Here is a 20,462-nt window from a genome sequence, read left to right as displayed (position 1 = left end):
GTCCACTGAGGAGAATTAGGATTAATTGTGATTAAGGTGCATTAAACTCGCAGAACAGTGAGCTTTGTCCAATCAGCAGTAATGTGTAAAACTGCTACTGTGGGACACCGAAGGAACTGGAGGACAAAAAGGTGACAGAGGTAGAGAAAAAAAAGCAAAGGGTGTGATGGTCAATTCCAGTTGATTTAGCTGCTGAGGTGGGAGGGGAGAGGGGGAAAAAATCAATAATGTGCCGAGATGCGAATCCACAGTTCAATTATGATGCAGATTGAACGAGCAGGGACTTCTGAGCTCGCCCCTGAAAGCCACTTCTTCCCTTTTCTTCCCCTCCCCCTCTCCTTCTTCTCCCTCCCTCTCTCCTTCCCGTTGTCCTCCAACAGTTAATAACCCTTCGATTACCTTTGACGGCTGCTGAACTATGACAAGAGCTTCTTGAGTTGATCAAAAAGCCTTTAAAAATGTAGTCCATCACTCATCACAGCCTGATGACACATTCCTGCTTCTAAAAGGAATAAAAATAAATAAAAAATAATGCTTCAAACATTTCATTGGTTCAAATATGATCTATTTTGGAGAGGGGGCTGCTGGGGATTAGTGGTTTTAGTGGTAGGATCATCTGTCCCCCCAAATTGGAATTGAATCTAGCTGGCTCCAGTGCACGCAAGCAATGCTCTTTCTGTGTCTCCTGCTTCAGCACTTTTATCTCACATCATCATCATTGCTACGAAGCCATTTAGGAGATGTGCGTGTCGAAGCCCGGCCAGGTCAGCCCAACAGCAGACGGCCTCATCATGAATAAAACACAGCAGCACAACTCAGTGGCATGAGGGGAAGTGAGGGCAAGACTGAAGGCAAGACACCCCACCCCCCCCCCCCCCCCCTTCTCCCCAGCCATCCTAGAACTTCAACTGCGGGGACAAGGGGTCATGCTATAGCCCAGCCAACAGGGAGCAGATGCTGGTGTTATGGCAGGCGGGGGGAGGAAGGTCAGAGAGGTGGCTTGTCTCAGACATCTCAATAGGCCTTTTTTCCGCTCAATGATGGGGACAATCTTGATCCCACCTCTTGCTGTGGGATTTCATGTCAAAGTAGACCTGTCTCTCGTAGCCTATACTCGAGCATCAGCGCTGCATCACTCTGCCTAAGTCTTGTGAAAAGTATCCTTGGAAACTGTTGTCGCAGGCAAGATAGCAGATCCCACCCCACCAGTTTCCTCAGACTAATTCAAGCCTTGATGGCTGATACAACTGAGCTGCTATACTTTTGTATGCTTCTCCACTATTGTTTAAAAAAATATATATTTTCTTAGACTGAGTAGGCCTATGCCCCTTTTCCAGATCAGAAATACAACTGCTCCTTGATCATGACTAGATCTGTAGATGATAAGGGAGGGGGGGCAGCTGAAATAAAGACTTTTAGAGGGACTGTGTCTTGAGGAGCTGGAGGGAGGCTAAAGAGAGTCAAGGTCAGCATGGTATGTGCTTTTAGCCAGAGGAGCTCTCTGTAGTTCTCAATATACCAGTGGCTAATTCTCCTCTTTTCTGCTCTGCCTTTCAGTTCAACTCTTAGCTTTGCACAGTCCCCCTCCCCTCCCCCCCCATTCTTCCCTGCGCTATCTGTGGCCAGGTAGAGCTCACAGGAAAGACGGCCCCCATCAGCAGCTCCCGATGAGCTTGTTGCCATGGGGACAGTCAATGGGCTGGAGAGTGGGGACTTTGGGCCAGACAAAAACACTTGTCGTTTAATTTAACCAGCTGGGAGAAAGACACAGTGTCTGTGTGGGGGGGGGGGGGGGGGGGATTTCACAAAGGAGAGAGAGGACTGTAGTGGAGGGCAAAGGGCCTTTCTGTCCCGACACAAAGCAAACTGGTGATGTGCTGGATCTCCCCCGACTACTGCCACACCAGCAGAGAGGAACTGCTCAGTATAACAGCCTTCCATGCTACCAAAGAGTAACAAAGATAAGGGGAAGCGAGGAGGAAGCATGGCTTTTGAATTACGTCATGTGCGGCATCCCACATGTGTGCACCACATGGGGGTGTGTGCGTGCAGCATTATGCGTTAAGGAGCCAGAGATGATGTCATTTATAGAGAAGCACAAAGAGGAGCAGAGGCTGAGCAGTCAGAGTAATGGCAAGCTTAACAAAACCTCCAGAGAAAAAAATAACTCACAGGTGCTAAGGTGCTTTATTGAACTAAAGTATCTGGAAAAAGATTGACAGAACAATATTCCACTGTTGTCAATGACATAAATATTTTTTCCCCCCTTCCAGAAACTTACATTTTTTCTGTATATACAATAAAAAAAAACAATGACCTCAAGGTGCATTTCATTGACAATGTGACTCGTTAGTAAATAGTGCTTCTACAGAAACCAAAACCCCTGACAGATACCTGTGTAGTAGACATGATTTACCAATTCTACACCAAAAACTCCTTTCGAGCTTTGTCTTTTTGTGCGTTTTAACTCCTCTTAGTTTGCAAATATGCTGCGTCATTAGCCGTCATGATGGCAAGGGCATACAAGTGAATTAAGCACTATACGGAGTTTGAATTGAAAATCAAATAAATCAAAGAGGCAACAAATAAATTGCAGAGCAACAAAACAGGTTCTTACATCCAGGTAAACAATAACAAGAACACACTTGAATTTCTTCTTCTAGGTATCTAAGGCACAAGTTGTATCTTCTCAACTCAAATTGAAGGACATTTCTCTCAAAGGTAAAAGGTATCGACTGATCTCTATACAAAATGTCACAGTACAAAAAAAACTTCATTACTCCAGGTGCAGGACTGCAAACCGACAAATCGAGCAAAAACTGTTTATCGATTACTGGAATTTCAGTCTTAGTGCATAGAAGCAAACACAAGAAGGGGGTTAGCCTGCTGCTGTGCTTCCTGTTATTCTCTGGATCTATGTCAAGTGACCAGAAAGGCAGAACAAATAGATCCATCCAGATGACAAAGAAACATATTCTCACTCGCATGTAGCAGTATCTAATGCAGATAGTTTTAGATTTATTAACCCAGGTTCTGAGATTTATCCTTCTCAGATTTCAAATCTCTACCCAAGTGCAATAAAGGTGGATAGATAATTTTGTTTAATATTGTTTGACATTGAAAATTAAGTTTTATAGCAGCATGTTAGAAAAACGCTGTTCTGTTTACTTTGGGGGATCCACACTGCAAACATTTTATTAAATTGGACTTTATTCTACAAGAGAAATTGTAGAAGTCACTTGGGCACAAGTGAGAAAATTATGTTCATATAAGTAAAGTAAACTGAAACGTAAGATAGTAATTATGAATGGAAAGCTTCTGTCCATCTATGGGGATACATTAATTCTAGTTTACCGCAGTGTTTGAAGTGACAACTGAAACTTGAATTGCAGTAAAAGGGTCCAATTCTCTGTTTGCAAGTTTCCGTGGCACGTTATCGAATCTCATGTGGTTAGCAGCATATGCACTGCACGAAGTCCACACCCTATCCCTGACAAATTATGAGTGACAGTTCATAACCTATCTAATTCCCATTTTGACGACTGTTACTGTAATATTAAAGTGGCCTAAAGCATCTTTTCACTTATATTTCTGGCTACAAGACCCTGTATACAAACAGTGATACATTGGTCATTTATATAAGCTTATAATGAGTTGTTAGCTAAGCTAGTCAGCAATACTTATGCGAGACACCGTAATCATCATATTATACATACAAGTTAAACAAATATTTGGCATCTGGCAGTAAATATTGTACAGGTGACTATACTACAAAAGATGGCATGTATTCACAAACACTAGTGGTACATGAAAGACATTGCTGGATCTCCATGCTGTCATGTAAATATAAGTGCACGTGCCAAAATACTTAAGATTGTATTTTTTTTTCTTTTTACCTGATCACATACCAAAACTGAAATGTACCTTTTAAATCTATGCTAGCTTCATCTAAAGTTTGACACCTGAACTACTGCGGCTCCATAACCCACTGACAATGGCATGTTGAACACTTTCTCCACAGTTCAATCACAGTACTTTATCCTGCAATGTTTGAGAGTCTCTTGATGAGCGTAAATGTGGCTGGATATAAATCAATGCAATTAATTGTAAATCTTACTTCACTTATGAGTGGAAGATTTTATTTGCAACTAAATATTGTCCATCACCCATCTGGTGAGGGGCGACAGTAACAGCACATCCATCTTGAGAGATCTGATTTTACTACATGATGTAGATTTTACTGTATTGGTATTATTAATGAATAAAACAATATAAAAGAACTGGTGAACATTATTAGAGCCATTGCACACATGGATAAGCGACAATAAGCCTATTAATACTGCCGATTGTAGTTGTGACGTGTCTGTGACAGATTACTCACAGGAGTGAAATGAGTCCATCGTTAGTTATTTGTGGTATTGTGTACTGGCTGCACTTGTGAAAGATTTCTTTGTGTAGCAAAATACTTTGTGACTAGGAGGCCAGCGTATGGTGGCTGCCATACTGTAGCCTGCTTTCAACAATGCCTTCGCCGATAGCGCTCCTGAACTTCCAAGAGCGCTGGTTTAGTGCCAGAGTGCAAATTCTCATACACATCCATTATAATCTGGTAGGACAACAGGACCATGTGTTTGAGGTGAACTGAATAGAACAAACCTCAAACAATTACATAATAAAATTTGAAAAATTTAAAAAATAAATAAAAATAAAAAGTTAAACAGCATTTATATTATTCCAGCTTTTTGAAACTTATATAGTAGCACATTTGCATATCAAGGCCTGACTGATAACCCTGGTTCTTACAGTGCACCGTGTCTAATTCATGCAGGCCTCCCTGTCCTCTCTCCATCTCTCCCTCCTGGGGATAAAAGACGAGCAAAGCACATACAGTAGAAATGCTCTTAAGGTTGCCACTCAGGGCCATCAGTTTTAAAGGACATTGCTGAGACATCAGTGGTCAAGTCCTCAAGTCTCCCATCGTGGTAGGTTACATTAAGTAGATTAGACATTTTAGTAGAAAAGAAACTATGTGGTTGATATAAAGTTTTGCAAAAGGCAGTGCAATACGTTTTATGACTATGAATCGGTGTGGAGGGAATTCTGATTTCTAAGTGAGAAATTATTTTTTAAAGGCTATATGCCTCTGCTGTTTTTTACTGCATTTTGAAAATGGGACCTTTGACCATCTGAATTGCATGGACATACTTCCACTCACAGGTTATGTGCCATGCTTGAATATCAGCCAATCATATTCAGATGTTAAAGGTCTTTGAAAAAAAGCAGCGTTATCAATATTAACACATACAAATCAAGTGTCACATAGTCTGAGAAGGCGGAATTTTAGCCACTCAACTGAATTGGCAGTCCATGTAGTAAGGCGGCGACAGCACATACATCGTGATCTTAAGTTTGTCTCTACACACACACAAACTAGTGACATTCCCACTACTGCAGACATGTAGTGGTTGACTGTCAAAGTGGCTGTTCAGTTGACAATCTATCCACATTAAGAACAGAAACATTATATGTCAAGTATCGACCAGGACACTTGAAGGAAACAAGGGAAGTACAGAACTGAGATTAGTAAAAGTGTGCATGTGTGTACAACGAGAAATAGCACGTTTCTTCCCAATTGAGTAAATGAAACCTTCTGGTTTCTGTCGTACTTCTTCTGCCCCTGCAGGACCAGGTAGCTTGTCAAACGTACCACTCCCTGCGTGAGATGACAGAGCCGTCCGTGTGAGCGACATATTCACCCTCAGGCCCGCTATCGTAGCAGTCGTCTGACATGTAGGGGGAGCCATTTCCCTGTGGTTTAGGTGAATGATGGGGGTACCTGGCACATCTGGCCTGCCGTGGACTAGAATACTGTGTGTGTTCACTCCGTGGATTCTGCTGAGGGCTGTGGTGCTGATTGCTTTCCCTCATTGCCCTGGTGTAGCCATTAGAGGGATACTCCTCTCCGTTGTAGTTGCTATGGTGACGGCGGTCACGCTGGTGTTTAAGCGGGCGGTCGCCCCACTCCTCTCGGTCGTGGTCCTGATGGTTGGAGCTGCTGCCTGCTTTAGTGGGCTGGAGCTCGTGCTGCGTGGGGGCTTTCTGGAGGTCGGTGGGGCCCAGGTACTGCTTGGTGTAGTAGTTGCCGTGGAAGGTCTGTTGTTTGCGGAGGTAACACACGCCGACCAGAGACAGTAGCAGAAGCAGGAACAAGGCCCCGCCCACAGCCCCACCCACTATGGAACCAAGGTTACCCTCAGGCAGGGCTTCAAGTGTGGGGGAGCTGAGAAGGACATGGCTCTTCTCATCCACTAAGGTGGAGGAGGCAGAGCCGGTTAGGACAGGAGCAGTAATGGTGGAAGGCATGGTGGGAGGATCTAATGGAGGGAAGGAGGGTGAGAGGGGAGTAGAGGGTGGAAGGGAGAGATGAACAGACAAGAGAAGCAAAGAATGTCAATGCCAACTACAGCAGCATTTTCCTACATTAGGGATAGGTTGACAAAAACATCAACTAAACTACCACACATGCTACAACTATGGAGTACAAGATGCCAGCAGCCTCAGGTTCACGTTGCCGATTTTTGCTGATGGGTGCAGTCTTCAATTATTAAACGAGGGGTAAAAAAATAAAAAATAAAAAATAAATTGGGATAAAGTACACAATTGACATGACATATTAGGTGATGGATGAATGGGAAGTTTCTTATGGGCAGGATCGGAGCAGTGCTTCCATTAAAATTAAGGAAGACCATATCTGTACCACAATGTTTGTCAAATTGTCTCTACAAGATTATAGTTTAATAGTCTCCAAAGATAAAACACTGTAGACACAGTAATTACATATCTGACACGGTATTTACTGACTCTTTTAATCTTTAATCAAGACCTTTTTAGACTAGCAATTTCACAGTTTCGGGTATTTAAGCCCCTTTACTGTCCTTTTTTCCCCTATTGGCATGAATATTTCTTGCAAAAAAATTACATCTTGGGTCATTTTAAGGCTAAGCAAGAACAAAGCAAAGGCTACTAAAAACAGAAGAACTTGAGTCAACGGATTTGGGTGCAACCAACATAAAGCTAACATGGAGTGCACAATTAAAATTACTCGCACTTCAAATCAAAAAAGTACTTTGTAAAGTGGCCGATGTGTACAAATGTAATAAATGCACAGGAAAAGATTAATCTCCATATTGTCACAAGAATTGATCGGGCAGGTTGTCTCTCAAGGTCAGTATTAGCTCTCTGTGTTTGCTGTTCTCACTGGTCTTATCACCTATTGTAGTTGAAAGATACTGTTTTTCAACCTACAGGGAACTCAAACAGTTTTCAGCTTGCTTCAGGGCTTATCACTAGTATCGCTACGGTTGTGATTACCATTACATTTGTGAAAGTCGGTGCAGTTTAACGTTGTTGACACTAACTGTAAGAGGTGTAGATCAAACAACATGCACTTTTTTTAGGCTCACACAATAACCCAAAAAAATTAACAATGGGTTTAAAGGAAAATGTATAAACAACTTTCAAATTAATTGATAACTCATTATATAATTATTTTACCATATTTTGCATTACCTATTAAGTATACTGATGCATTGCCTCTATTTCACTAAGCAACAATAAAACACCAAATTTAAAATGAATTGGATTAGGGATTGTGCCAACAAAGTAGAGAAGCCAAAAGCCATAATCAAAAAAGAGCTAAAGTAATGGAAAGAATCTGAGGCAAAGCTTGAATGCTGCAGAAAAATCGCTCAGCCACATTAACCTCATTGCCAGGCCAGATGTGAGGAAAAGATTCACATCTGAGAGATGACAAACATGTACACAAAAGGTTTGCAGTCTAAAGTATATGAAACAAACAACTCCATGCAAATGCAGTGAACTGACATATGGGAGTTTACCCACAGCAAGAAACACACACACGACGAATACTACACCAACACATGTAAGCTTGCACACGCCCGTACAGGTCCTCTCAAAGGAAAATGAAATATGGATGATAAATAATAAATAGGAGTTGAAAAGAACTGGTTAATGTTTTATGAATCTGGGACATCATCTCAGTCAGGCTGCAGGCTTTTGCCTCTTACTGCATGACATGCAGGAATAAAAAAATAAAAGGAAGAAAGAGAGTTGTAAAAGAAAATTGCCTCATAATCAGAACTTCATTCAGGAAGGGTGCACAGACAAGACAGATTTTGTGAAACCAGAGAAACATGCTCATCATACACAACAGATAGACCTCAAAAACGTATATTGCCAAGACAAGAGGACAGAGCAGAGGCAGTGCACTGTGGGGTCTAGAGACGCCTTAAAGATTTGCAGCTGTTTGGCCAAGGAAATCCCCCTTTTGAACATCTGGAGACCTAATGCTAATCATCATGCAATTTAGAATAAATGAGAAGGAAAAAAAAATCCTCAGTGCCAACCCAGTGTACCAATGGGGTGAATGCTTGATAAACTGTCAGTATGTACAGAATGGGCGAGAGTGATAGTGTCACATTTCAGCTTGAAGGACAATGTCACAGGCAGTGATACCCTCTATGACGTGCGTGCACACACTGTGCTTCCTAAGGGAAGAGAAGGCAATAGGAGTCAGCTGTGTTCTGGTGGTGTGTATGGTCCGCTCACCTTGTATGAGAATGCGCACATCCCGACTGCGGAGGTTGATGTCATTGGCAACCTCACACCTGTAAACTCCAGAGTCATTGCGCTGGAGGGGTCGCAGGAAGAGCAAAGTGCTGTTCATCATCTCCACCCCTTCTGGCATTTCACCGTCCAACCTATGACGAAGAGACGCAAACATTTAGACACACGTAAAACTATCTTTGTTGTGTAATCGTGCACATTTCATTCGGTTAAATAATGCATTATTAGTAGACTTCTTCAGCCACAACTCAGTGTTTAGGGACAGTCTTTTAGCTTAAGGTAAAGGTATAAAAATATTCTTAGGAGCAAGTCACCATTCATGTATGAACTTATGGCTGTTTGGGAAATCTATCCATCCATTTCCCTAACACTTGTGCTCCTCTGTCTATCTTCCATGATTGGCTGAGCGATGCCCCGGGGTTCTCTCACTCCAGTGTTTCCCCTACCATTATACAGGCCTGGCGGGCCCGCCAGGCCAACGGGACCCCCCCGCCAGGCCAACAGCTGCCCGAAAAGTAAATAAAAAAAAAAAAAAAATTTGTCTGCGCGCCACGGCGCGATGCGCGTGTGCATTCGGAGCGCACATGTCAAACAGGGAAACTGACGAGAAATAACCTTCCTTTATAGGTCCATGGCAGGAGCCTGACTAGCCAGCAGACATTACACTGGAGATATTTAGGACTCAGCAACAGGGAGTTGAACCGGAAAAAGTGCTGAGCAAAACTTAGAAAGTTAAAGTCGCTACGTCGCCGTGGCAACCAATCTGTATCAACAGCTGAGACAGCGCAGCAAGTTATGAAAACAGCAGGCTATTGTAGCTACAAGCTTTATTTTTTGGTATTTTCAATACTACTTTATTTTTATGTTTTAAATTGAGAACTAAGCTACATGAAATATAATGGTCGGAATACGAAATTTGGCTTATTTAGCACACATTTTGATTGATAGGCTAATCATGATGTGTAGCCTAGGTTAATTCATTTATTTTAAATTCATATTTGATAAATTAAAGAAAATGTTTCATGATCCAGATTATTCCAGAAATTAATACTAGACAGGACATACCTGTCTATATTATGTCTTAGTGTTTATTGTATTTTATTTTCATATCCATGTGTTTTTCTTCAATAGTTTATATGGCTTGTGTCTCCAAATTATTCCAGAAAATTGTTTTAGGCAGGACATATATGACAGCTGTTTACAAAGCAAAAATAAAATAAAAATCAGATTTAGCTTCTCAAAGTGCACCAGATTGATGCATTTAACTTTAAAAAGTTAAATGTTTTCTTCCGCAGGGGCATGCCCCAAGACCCCACTAGAAGGTCCATTCTCCCCCAGCAGTCTCAAAAAATCCTGAGGCAAACACAAAATGTACAAACGTACCAAATATGAAGGCATAACCCTATGCCCTAATTTGTAACGGGCTGTCAAAAGAGGCTCATCCATAATACGGTTAGTTATGGTCCATTTCTACTAGAAATTTGGTACGCACGCATACTCTTTATCAGCTTTTACCACCGGGCCTAAAAAAGAATCTAGGGGAAACACTGCACTCCGTCTACCAAGCACTCTCCAAAGCCCACTGAGGCAATTGTCTATTTGTGATATTGGGCTGTACAAAAAAAATAAAAAAATAATTTGATTTTTGATTTGGAAAAGGAAAATATTATACACTGGGATTTACATACCTGATCCATCTGAAGTGATGAGCTGGTGGGTTTGCGTTGGCTTTGCACATCATTTGAACATTTTCCCGACCCACATACCAGTTTCCATCATAGCCCACAACTGAGATGTCGGGAGCAACTACAGAGACAGGGGGAAAAAATTAAAATGTAGATAATACCACAAACTGTCCAGAAAGCAAAACAAAAAAAGCCTTGGAAAACATTTTCCTTTTAATAAAAGGTTATAAACAAACTAACACCTCTAACCATTTCTCCTGTAGTATTGTATTGATACTTGAAACTATCAATATGCTCATCAAACATATGATGCAAGATGAGCGTTTGTGTGCAGAATTACATTGAGTCCGAGAGGGCGGTCATTTCCCAGAGCCTGTGTCCTCCAAATATGCACTAAGGTTTTTGGTAACCAAACAGTCATGACTCAAATGTTTTATTATTTAATTATTATTCAAGCATACAATCCTTATTGGTGTCTGAGCACACGCACAGACATGTACATCAGAAGCAGGAAAACACCAAGGACAGCCGTAAACCTAATTTAATAGCCGTTAGAAACCTGCATGGATTTCTTCTGTCAATTCAGCTGTTTTTGTGAAGTGAATTGTTGGTGAAGTACTTCAAATAAATCAAACATCAACACCGACAAGGCCAAGCATAATCAAACTGACTGCTGTAGGAAAACAAATAACTTTACCTTTCAGATTGTCTTCCTGTATTTTCTGCTGATTACAGCGTTTCGAATTTCAAGGATATGAATAAGGAGGCGGCATTGTAATAGCTGTTGTGTTTGTCCCCCTTTAAAAATCGACAGCAGGTAGCCTTCTGTCAGACGTCAAACATTTCCTCCATTACACAGTATAGATCCTATCCCACCTTCTAATCTTCTTACTTTAGGCCTGACGTTAATCCTGGCTTCTTCAGTCCATTTGTCAACATTTATTTGAAAATTGTTTATAATTTGTTGAAATGCCAAATCAAAGTAAAAAAAAAAGACAAAAAAAAAAAGACAAAATCAATATTATTCAAAGTACTGTATTTTCATAAAGCTCTTAACCAGCTGTTTTCCAGCCAATCATAAAGGGCACCTACACTGCACATTGAGCTGGTAGGGGATCCTGAAGTCTCTCTGCAGGGCCGGGTGGCGGACCACACAGGTGAGTGTGTGGCCCTGGGTGTGACGTGTCGGTTGCCAGAGGTAGCGCACTTGTGTGCTGGTGGTGCCGTTGACTTCGTCGTACAGCTGCACTTCTGACTGGCCAAACAGGTTGGACTCCCAGGACACCTCGGCAGGAGGCCGTGCCCGCTCAGCAATACAGGTGGCCACCACAGTGTCATTGCCGCCATCGATCAGGGCAGTTGAACCGGCAGACACGTAGACTTTCGGCTCCACTGTGATTCAGAGAGGGAGGGCAGATAAGAAAGGAGAAGAAGAAAGAAAAATATAGTTGGCACGTTAGCATTTAAGGAGGTCATTTACTAATTTAAATTGCATCGTTTGAAAGGTTTACGTACCACTTATGTCATTCCACTACAACATATTATAAGTCAACAGGGCAGAGGTGGGTCGTAACGCGCTACATTTACTCCGTTACAAATACTTGAGTAACTTTTTGAATAAATTGTAATTTTAGGAGTAGTTTTATTGCAACATACTTTTACTTTTACTTGAGTAGATATTTGAAGAAAGAACGGTACTTGTACGCCGTTCCATTTGGCTACGTGATGGTCGTTACCTTATTTTTTTATATATTTTATTTATTACATGCGAGAGCCATTTCTCTCATGATTTCTCTCCCCGGGGACGTCTTCAGCCAACATCTCTATCACGTGACTATTTCAACCAATAAAAACCACATTACAAAAGCTTGCCAATCAAATGCAGCCACTTCAGTCACATGACAAGTGTTGTCATGTTGTCATAGGGCTCAACCCTTTATAGGTCCATGGCTCAACCATGGGCTCAACAATGTCCGCGGACTTTTTTAAAGGCTGCGGTACCGCACCGATGTTGTGTCCGTGGCCATGCCATGTAGGTTAAACGCATATAACACAGACTCCCACACACTCGCAATTACAGAGAAACTGTTCTTCTTTGACACATGTCCTGTTCTCCCTGTAGCCTACTCACTTCGCATGCCCCAGTCTGGCTGTGTGAGAGTCTGAGAGTGGTCTCTTTGTTCAGCCACTATACGTTAAGTGAGTGTGCTAGCAGGTTTTGATGTGTAACGAAGTTTAATTTTGTGTGTTTTATATTTTTGGGGCTAAACACAACCTAGATAATTTTCTCAGGGCCAGCGACATATTGTAGGAATTTGTTTTAAAATGTGTATGTGCAAAACAATTGCAACAGTGTTATAAGTGTATTGGTTTTAATTAATATAATTTTGGACAAGCCTAATTTATTATCATTTTATTTGAAGGGTGATGTATTTAATTTGGCAGATAATTAATTTATTATTGTTTGAGTTCAAGGGTTATTCATTTGATTTTTAAATACCTTATTTATTGTTTTATTTAAAATTATGTTATTTAACATATCTTTATTTGAACATTGCTGTTTTATATTATGTTCGTGTCTATTCTGTACCGTTTGTGTTGCTCTGTATATTTCAAAAATAAATCTGGAGTAATTCAGTAGGCCAACTTGTACTCTTGAGTACTTGAGTAGTCTTTTCACTGCATACTTTTTTACTCTTACTTGAGTAATTATTTTTACGAGTACTTTTACTTCTACTTGAGTAATTATAATCTTAAAGTAACTTACTTTTACTTGAGTACATTTTTTGGCTACTCTGCCCACCTCTGCAACAGGGTGACCGGTTCTGACAATGACTTGATGTTTTTTGATGCTGTAAAAGTACTTGCTCTCCATCCACTTCTGTCTATCCCCTAATACCTGTGCACTGCACACAATATAATACAACGCAAGCTTAAGAAGGGCATACTTTCAAAGCCACATGTTGAAGGAGGTCAAGCAGTACTTCCAGCTGGCCAACAATGCAATATTACTGTTCACTGAAAATGATCATGATGATACTTGAGGTATCCTTTGAACACATTTCTGTTGGCTTAATGTTCCAAGCAAGTTGCAATTAAAAGCTTGCACAATCAGTTATTGCCTCTTTGTTTTACATGTTAGATCGGTCAGATGGAATGCAAAATGATTTGCATTAGTCAACAATATGATTACTTGGATTTGTCCGTCGTACTTTACGAAACCCCAGCAGGGACGTAGATTGAATTTATACATTTATGATTTTTATATTAGGCCAATCTTAAGAGAAAAGTCTAGGAAGCTCTCCTATGAGTGTGTTCACCGTTTACTGTAGATATTTCCATGGTGACGAACTGACCCAGAAGAACGTTGACGTAAATGAAAAAAAGTATTGCATAAGTATTGCATGATCTCGGATAAGTACATTTTTTTTTTTCTCCTCAAGCCTTGAATTGTTTTCCCCTGTGTCCCTTCTGGGGCTCCATAGAAAATACATTCACACTGCGTTTGAAATAGCATACTCTTTTCTACATACTACATCTGACCATAAAAATTATCTATTTAGCATGCAGTGGGCACACAATTGGGACATACTTTTACTTATTTATTTCATCAGAAAATTGCGCCTTGATCTTGCCTACTGCTTTTATATCAGTCGCATCCCCGGTTGTCTTCATATGGAGAATCCGTCGATGTGACTTCACTTCCGGTGTGCACTGGATTGTGGGTCAGAATCGCCAAAATGGCATGCTGATTCCAACACTAAAAATATCGTCCGGATGTAGAAGACATCATGGTATTTTTAAGCATACTAAATCTGACCACAAGAATTGGAAAATTCTAAATCTTTTTTTCTACCATACTTAAAGGCCTACTTCACCGGTTGGAATATGAAGGTGTATTGAACTCGGAGATCCTATTTAGTATAAATGTGCAAAAGAAATTGAAATCGGATCGGATTAGCCTGAGAAAAGGCAGAAAGAGTGTTTTATGGTCTCACTGTCTAACCCTACAGTTTCCTTCTTGTGACATCACAGTAAGGGTTAGGATTAACAGGACAGCTGGGCCAAAGGAAGACTGAGGGAAGAAAAACCTCATTCATTATATTATAATAGTTATTTTATAATGATAGAATGCTGGTTCCGTATGGGTGAAGTATTCCTTTAATAGCAGAAAGTATGGGTATTGGAACAGAGCTATATACGTTTTGAAAAATATTCAATCAACCATTCGATTAATTGACTAATTGTTTCATCTGTAGTTGACTTCACCTACAGGAACACATTCTTAAAAAGATAAGACTTTATTTAACAAAGACGAACACAGTATGCGTGTACATACATATAGATACTTACCGAGTACATTGACAGTAGTAGAGGCTTGTGTGTTCCCCAGAGGAAACGTAGCCACCTTACAGGTATAGATCCCCACGTCGGCATAGCCCACGTTTTCCAGTACAATGGTGGCGTCGTGAGAAGACGGCGAGCGGAAATGCAAGCGCTGGATGAACTCTGGAGGGATGGAGATGCCAAAGCGTGGGTTGTAGACAGCTATCGTGACAGAGCCTGAGGGCAATCGGCGCTCCCAGGAACTCTGGGTAAGAGTCAGGTTGGTGCCCACCTCCACCCCGCAGTCTAACGTCACATTCTTTCCCAACACGGCATTCACCCTCTTAGGCACCATCACCTGACTGCCCCACACACCTGTCACGGAGACACACCAACAAAAAAAAACAAGACTTTAACCACATACAATGCATGTTCACTGAATCATTGAACACCATTTATCATAACAGTTGACAAGTAAAAGAACTTACACTAACAGTTTTGAATGTTATGGTATGTTAAACATGTGTTATGCCTACTTCTTTCGTAGCTTAATCTATTTAGCCTAATTAGTACTGTAATTGTTCATATGTTCAATAGCGTTGAATTTTACTTACAATATTACATATCCTGTGACATGTTAAAATGGAATATCTAGATAAATGAAAGTATTTTATTAAATACAGAACAATGATTTTTTATCATTGCAAAAGGGGTTTTGAAACCACAACCAATATGTTTTAGATAACACAGATAAATCGATAATTACTGTATTCATCCGAGAAGGGAAACTGTATTGTCTCAAATACATCAAAAATCAAAAGGTCATTCAATTTAAAAATGTGCAGTCCATTTACTTTCATTGAAGCAGTCTCCCATCCCTGCACAGAAGATTGATTATTATTTGCTTTGATTATAGATTTACGAAAAACACTTTCTTTTCAAAGCTGGGGCATCATTTTTTTTTTTTTTTTTTTGATAAACCTGCAGATTTAATACATTTCTGTATTCTTCTCAATGACAAAAAAAATACATGGGATTCTCAGAGTGGGTGAGTGAGTCATCAATCTAATACTGAGAGACAAATCAAGTAGAATGCCATGCTGGCCCCCAGTGTGTGAAGAGGAGTATTTTTGGTGTTACCGCTGACGTCAGTCGATTAAAACAATTTCAAGTACAAGTTCAGTACCATCATCCGACATCTGCGGGGTATCAGACTGGGATCAAAGCTTGATACCTCCACAGCAGTCTTTGCGCTTCTCATCAAAATGATATACAGCTGACTGTGTGACTGTGTGCTACATTGATGAATTTGTTTTGTCTCTATAGCCTTCCTCCTCCTGACCTGAATTGAGGAAAGAAAAGCAGGCTGCTGTCTATATTGTCCTTTGTCCAACCAAATTTAACTAACCCTTGTCTGTCACCTCACCTGCACTTATCAAATGTGGCAGGTCTCAAAAGCACAGCGCTCAATATCGTGTTGAGGAAAGTCTGAGGGAAATGAAGAGAACAGACGGAGAGACCGGCAGGAGAAAAAAAAGCCGGGAAGAGATATGCTAACACAAGGATGACATCATCGCTGAGAGAAGAAAGAGAAGGCTGAGAGTGAGGAGAGGCGAGAGCAAAGTCACGTATCAAACACAGAGGAAATGTATTAACAGAATACCCTCAAACGAAAAAAACTGTGGAATTAAATTTCTGAATTAGAAAAGACAATATATCACTGATAGAATGTCAAAGCCCTCAACCACATCACTAATTGCAACAAGCTGCCAGCAGGAAAGACATCATCGTAAATCAAAACCTTCTGCGCTGCTTGGCAACTGACAGCAAATTTTCTATTGTTGTTTTGCCAAAAACAGCTTATTCTCCGGTCAATCTCTCTCTGAAAAGGGTCATGTCCTCAATTTTAGGAAATTCCCTTCCCCTAAAGTATGGAATACAAAGTGTACATGTGTTTTTTGTTTAACTTAGTTTTTTCTTCCATTACAACTACAAGTTTAAATGTGTGAGAACACTGTACTTATTTCAATAATGTTTGAAGTTTCATGTTACAGGTTCAGTGGTTGACATAAAAAAAAACTTTTTGTTCGACACCCTAACCAATTAAGACTACAGTGTGACTAATTTGTCAAATTGGGGAATGGATTATACTGCAATTGTTGGTCCTTTTGTGAAATTGAATTATTGACAGCAAACTTTTCAACACTTTTCATATTTTTGTCCAGATGGGGCAGTAAGTAAATATCTAAAATGAAAACCAAATGCTCAATTATGTCTATCTTGATATTTTTGCAGTGTGGGTATCATGAGTCATGGTATTGCTCACACAGAAAAATGGCAGCACATACCGGTGCAACAGTGAATCACTGGTGAATCACTGGTTTCATCACGATATAATATGAGATCGATTCATTGGACAACGATACCATATTTGCCGATATCACAAAGTCTGCCACTATACGACTTCTGGTGCCTGCGATCGATATGAGACGATAAACATTTACCGGTACATTTAACACAACCAGTTACATTTATATCAACTCACAAAAACAACTAAAATATGATTTTACCATTTTATTTGTGAGCTCTTCCAGATATGGAAATGAAAAACAACCCATTCTTATAGTGGAAATAGTCTCACACACAGCAGTGCAGAGAGATTGTCAAAATAAAAGCCTATTTTAAAGAAGGCCGATATGCATCGATGTTTGGGCATTGCATCGATACCGTTTGATCTTCGCCAATGAATCCATATATCAATCGATGTATCGTTATAACCTTAGTGAGGAGATGTGGACCTTTATTCCTGAATGTAGGCCTATGGGCTATTTAAAAATATTTTATGTTTTTTTTATGTTTAAATGTACGCACACTCAGAATTAGGTTCAAAGCTTGGTTTGATAACGATGCATGAAAGTATTTTTTATTTATTTTTTAAAGTCTGTCTAAAAACAATGGTAACGTGCCCATTCGCTTTTGCTTGCTGTAATCATCGGCCAAAGAAATTATCGCTTTGTATTACACTTCCAAAAAGGAAGTAAAAAAGGAGAAAAGTACAAATTTCTGTGAAAAAAAATGCACGATATCCTAATAATAGGCTTCAGCAGTCTGAGTTAGCCATATCCAAAGTGTAACTGGCCAATTTGAAAGTGTCACTGTGGGAATTCTGTACTTAAAAGACATTGGAAGATACCCAGTTGATTTGGCTAACCCAGTCGGTTGAAGCCTAATATTAGCTTCAAATGAGTGTATTTTTGCACACAGCAAAGCCAGTGGATTTTATCCCCCATTCTACTGGAACTAAAAGAAGAAAGGGATATATGCAGTATGAGCTGTTTGCAGCAAGCAAAAAACTGTTATTATGTACGTATTAGCAGTGGCACCTGACCGTTCTTCTAACCCCATCAGACAAGTAATCTTTCTAAGCACTTTCATTTACACAGGCACATCCAATACATTATACTTAGCTCATCTAAAACTAAAGAGGATTTTTTTTTTTTTGATTGAAATGTTTGAAACCTTTAAAACACTGAAAGAATAACAGGATGCTTGATTACTTGTGGCATCCATCACCATCGAATATGAATTATACATTATTCATAATAAGAAATCTTGGTTAAAAACAAATGTGATGAAAATTGTGATTCTTTTCGAATGGCCTTTAAACTTGCTTCTTCTTCAAACTATTTGTTTGTATAAATCATTCATTGACTGCACTAGAAAAGCAAGTTTTATATATTACTGGTCGTTTATCATTGCTGCAGAGCTGCCATCTCAGGCAAGTCTCTCTGTCAAACCAAATTAAGTAGGCTGCACTTTGTGCTGGCTCCACCAATCTTGAGCTACCAAAGTGTGATTGTGTTTGTTCTTTTCAGCTAGCATACTGTTTATACTATACAATACAATATTATCTCGCTTAAATGGAAAGTGAACAGAGACAAGGCTCGACAGTTACTGCTTCCAGGTTACCTATAGCAACCATTTTGAGAAATTGTAAACCAATTCCTGACTTTTCGTTGCCATTTGAGGCAACCATATATCAACCTATGATAAAAAAAAGAGCTGTCGCCTGAATACACTCAGAGTGGTGATACAGGACGGTATACAGGTTCAAAAATGGTTTAACCAACTTCCCTGATATTCGCTGACTTAAGATTAGTTTTAGATAAAACAAACCAAAGATATTTTTCCAGTTACTGTATTAAAAGCATTTAAACATCCTTTTGCGTCAAATCTTTATTAAAAACTAAATAGTATCTTCATTATTCAAAATAATGTGACAAAAAAAATCGGTCACCATATTTTTAGTTTAGGCAAACAAAAGCTGATGCCTGGTTGCCAGCCTGGCAAACACTTTTAAAAGTTAGTGTTCAGCCCTGAGTGATATTGTGACGCATATGGCAAAGATGTGTGTGACATCATGGATATATTGAACTGTAATAGCGGATCAGATGAAGAAATTACTTTACTTATGTCCCTACACTGTTAACGTCAGCCAAAGTGTTAGTTATTTAGTTTGATTACTTTATGAAAGAATGCATAGATATTTGAATTAGGGCCCGACCGATATCGGCTGGCCGATTTAATCGGCCGATTATAGCACATCTCCGAAAAATCGGCATCGGCAAAATGGCCGCCGATTTTTTTTATTTTTTTATTCCAGCAATCCTGATGAGTGAGATGCATTGCTGCCCCGGAGGTAGCCTTATAGCATATTAACAGCAGCAGCAGGTGTGTTGTAATACATTACTATAGATTAATTCACACTTGACAGTTCCCCCTGACACCAATAGCAGAGTCATTGGTCATCTCTTGACTGTTAATAGTAGTTGATATTACTATATTTATTATATAGAATTTATGTAGTGCTTTATTGGAGATCATTCAAAGACACTTTACATTAAACATATAGCAGATCATACTTATAGAAAAACAAAACAAAATACAGACAAATTAAAGATAAGGTTTGGAGTGGAGTCCGGTGTAATTATGCTTTCTTAAAGAGGTGAGTTTTGAGTTGACTTTTGAATGAGTTTATTTAGTCTGAGATGCTGATGTTTGAAGGGAGGGAGTTCCAGAGGGTTGGGTGCAGTTACATAAATGCTTAATGTCCGAGTTTAAAAATGCGTCATGTCACTTTAGACATATTTGTAACACTTAATTTTTTTTAGATAATGCATATTTCAATAAATAAAAAGTTCCTGTACCCCTATTGACAGAAACAAGTATTTATATATATTTAAGGGTTTAAAAAAGTAAATTTTTTCAATATTTATGGGATTAAAAAAAAACAAAAAAACGGCCGATTTAATCGTTATCGTAATTTTTCTCAGAAAACCCAAAAATCCATATCGGTCGGGCCCTAATTTGAATTAGCAGTACTACTACTCTATACACACATGGCACACCATTTTTTTTTTAAAACACATATTCAGAACAAGTTTGGAGAAAAAAAAATAGTCTGTACAATATACTGTCGGCCTATACATCAAGTAGAAAAATGTACCATACCACTTTACTGTACTTTTCATGATAAGGCCAGATGGCACGGATAACAGCACATTAAATGGAAAGAAGCAGCATTCCCCCTGCACTGAATACGTAATGAGAGAGGTATAGCGACTGTATTCCATTTTTACTGGTGACATGACGACAACCTTACATAAGTGTGCCCTGGTTTTCTCAAACTCTGAATAAAAAAGTGATGAGATTAAGGGCAAAGTCTATCTGATCTTATATGCTGCCTATCTTGACGTAGCAATAAGAATGTTTTCCCTCTTCTTGTGCTTTCAGAGACAGAGGAAA

The 20,462-nt window shown here is 39.6% G+C and overlaps 1 protein-coding gene across 1 annotated transcript; it reads right to left on the bottom strand.

Moving 5' to 3' along the window:
* Positions 1-5,697: 5,697 nt before the first annotated feature.
* Positions 5,698-15,856, bottom strand: nectin3b (nectin cell adhesion molecule 3b; the record flags this gene model as incomplete). The annotated part of the gene is made up of 6 exons (XM_080041465.1): positions 5,698-6,374; positions 8,629-8,780; positions 10,335-10,452; positions 11,424-11,723; positions 14,685-15,032; positions 15,844-15,856. 6 exons carry the CDS (start codon positions 15,854-15,856, stop codon positions 5,698-5,700), a joined length of 1,608 nt encoding a protein of 535 aa, XP_079897591.1.
* Positions 15,857-20,462: the final 4,606 nt, after the last annotated feature.

This window comes from Ammodytes marinus, assembly GCF_949987685.1.
Source record: "Ammodytes marinus genome assembly, chromosome: 14".
Classification (NCBI taxonomy): Eukaryota; Metazoa; Chordata; class Actinopteri; order Uranoscopiformes; family Ammodytidae; genus Ammodytes; species Ammodytes marinus.
This window is presented reverse-complemented; position numbering and strand designations above follow the sequence as displayed.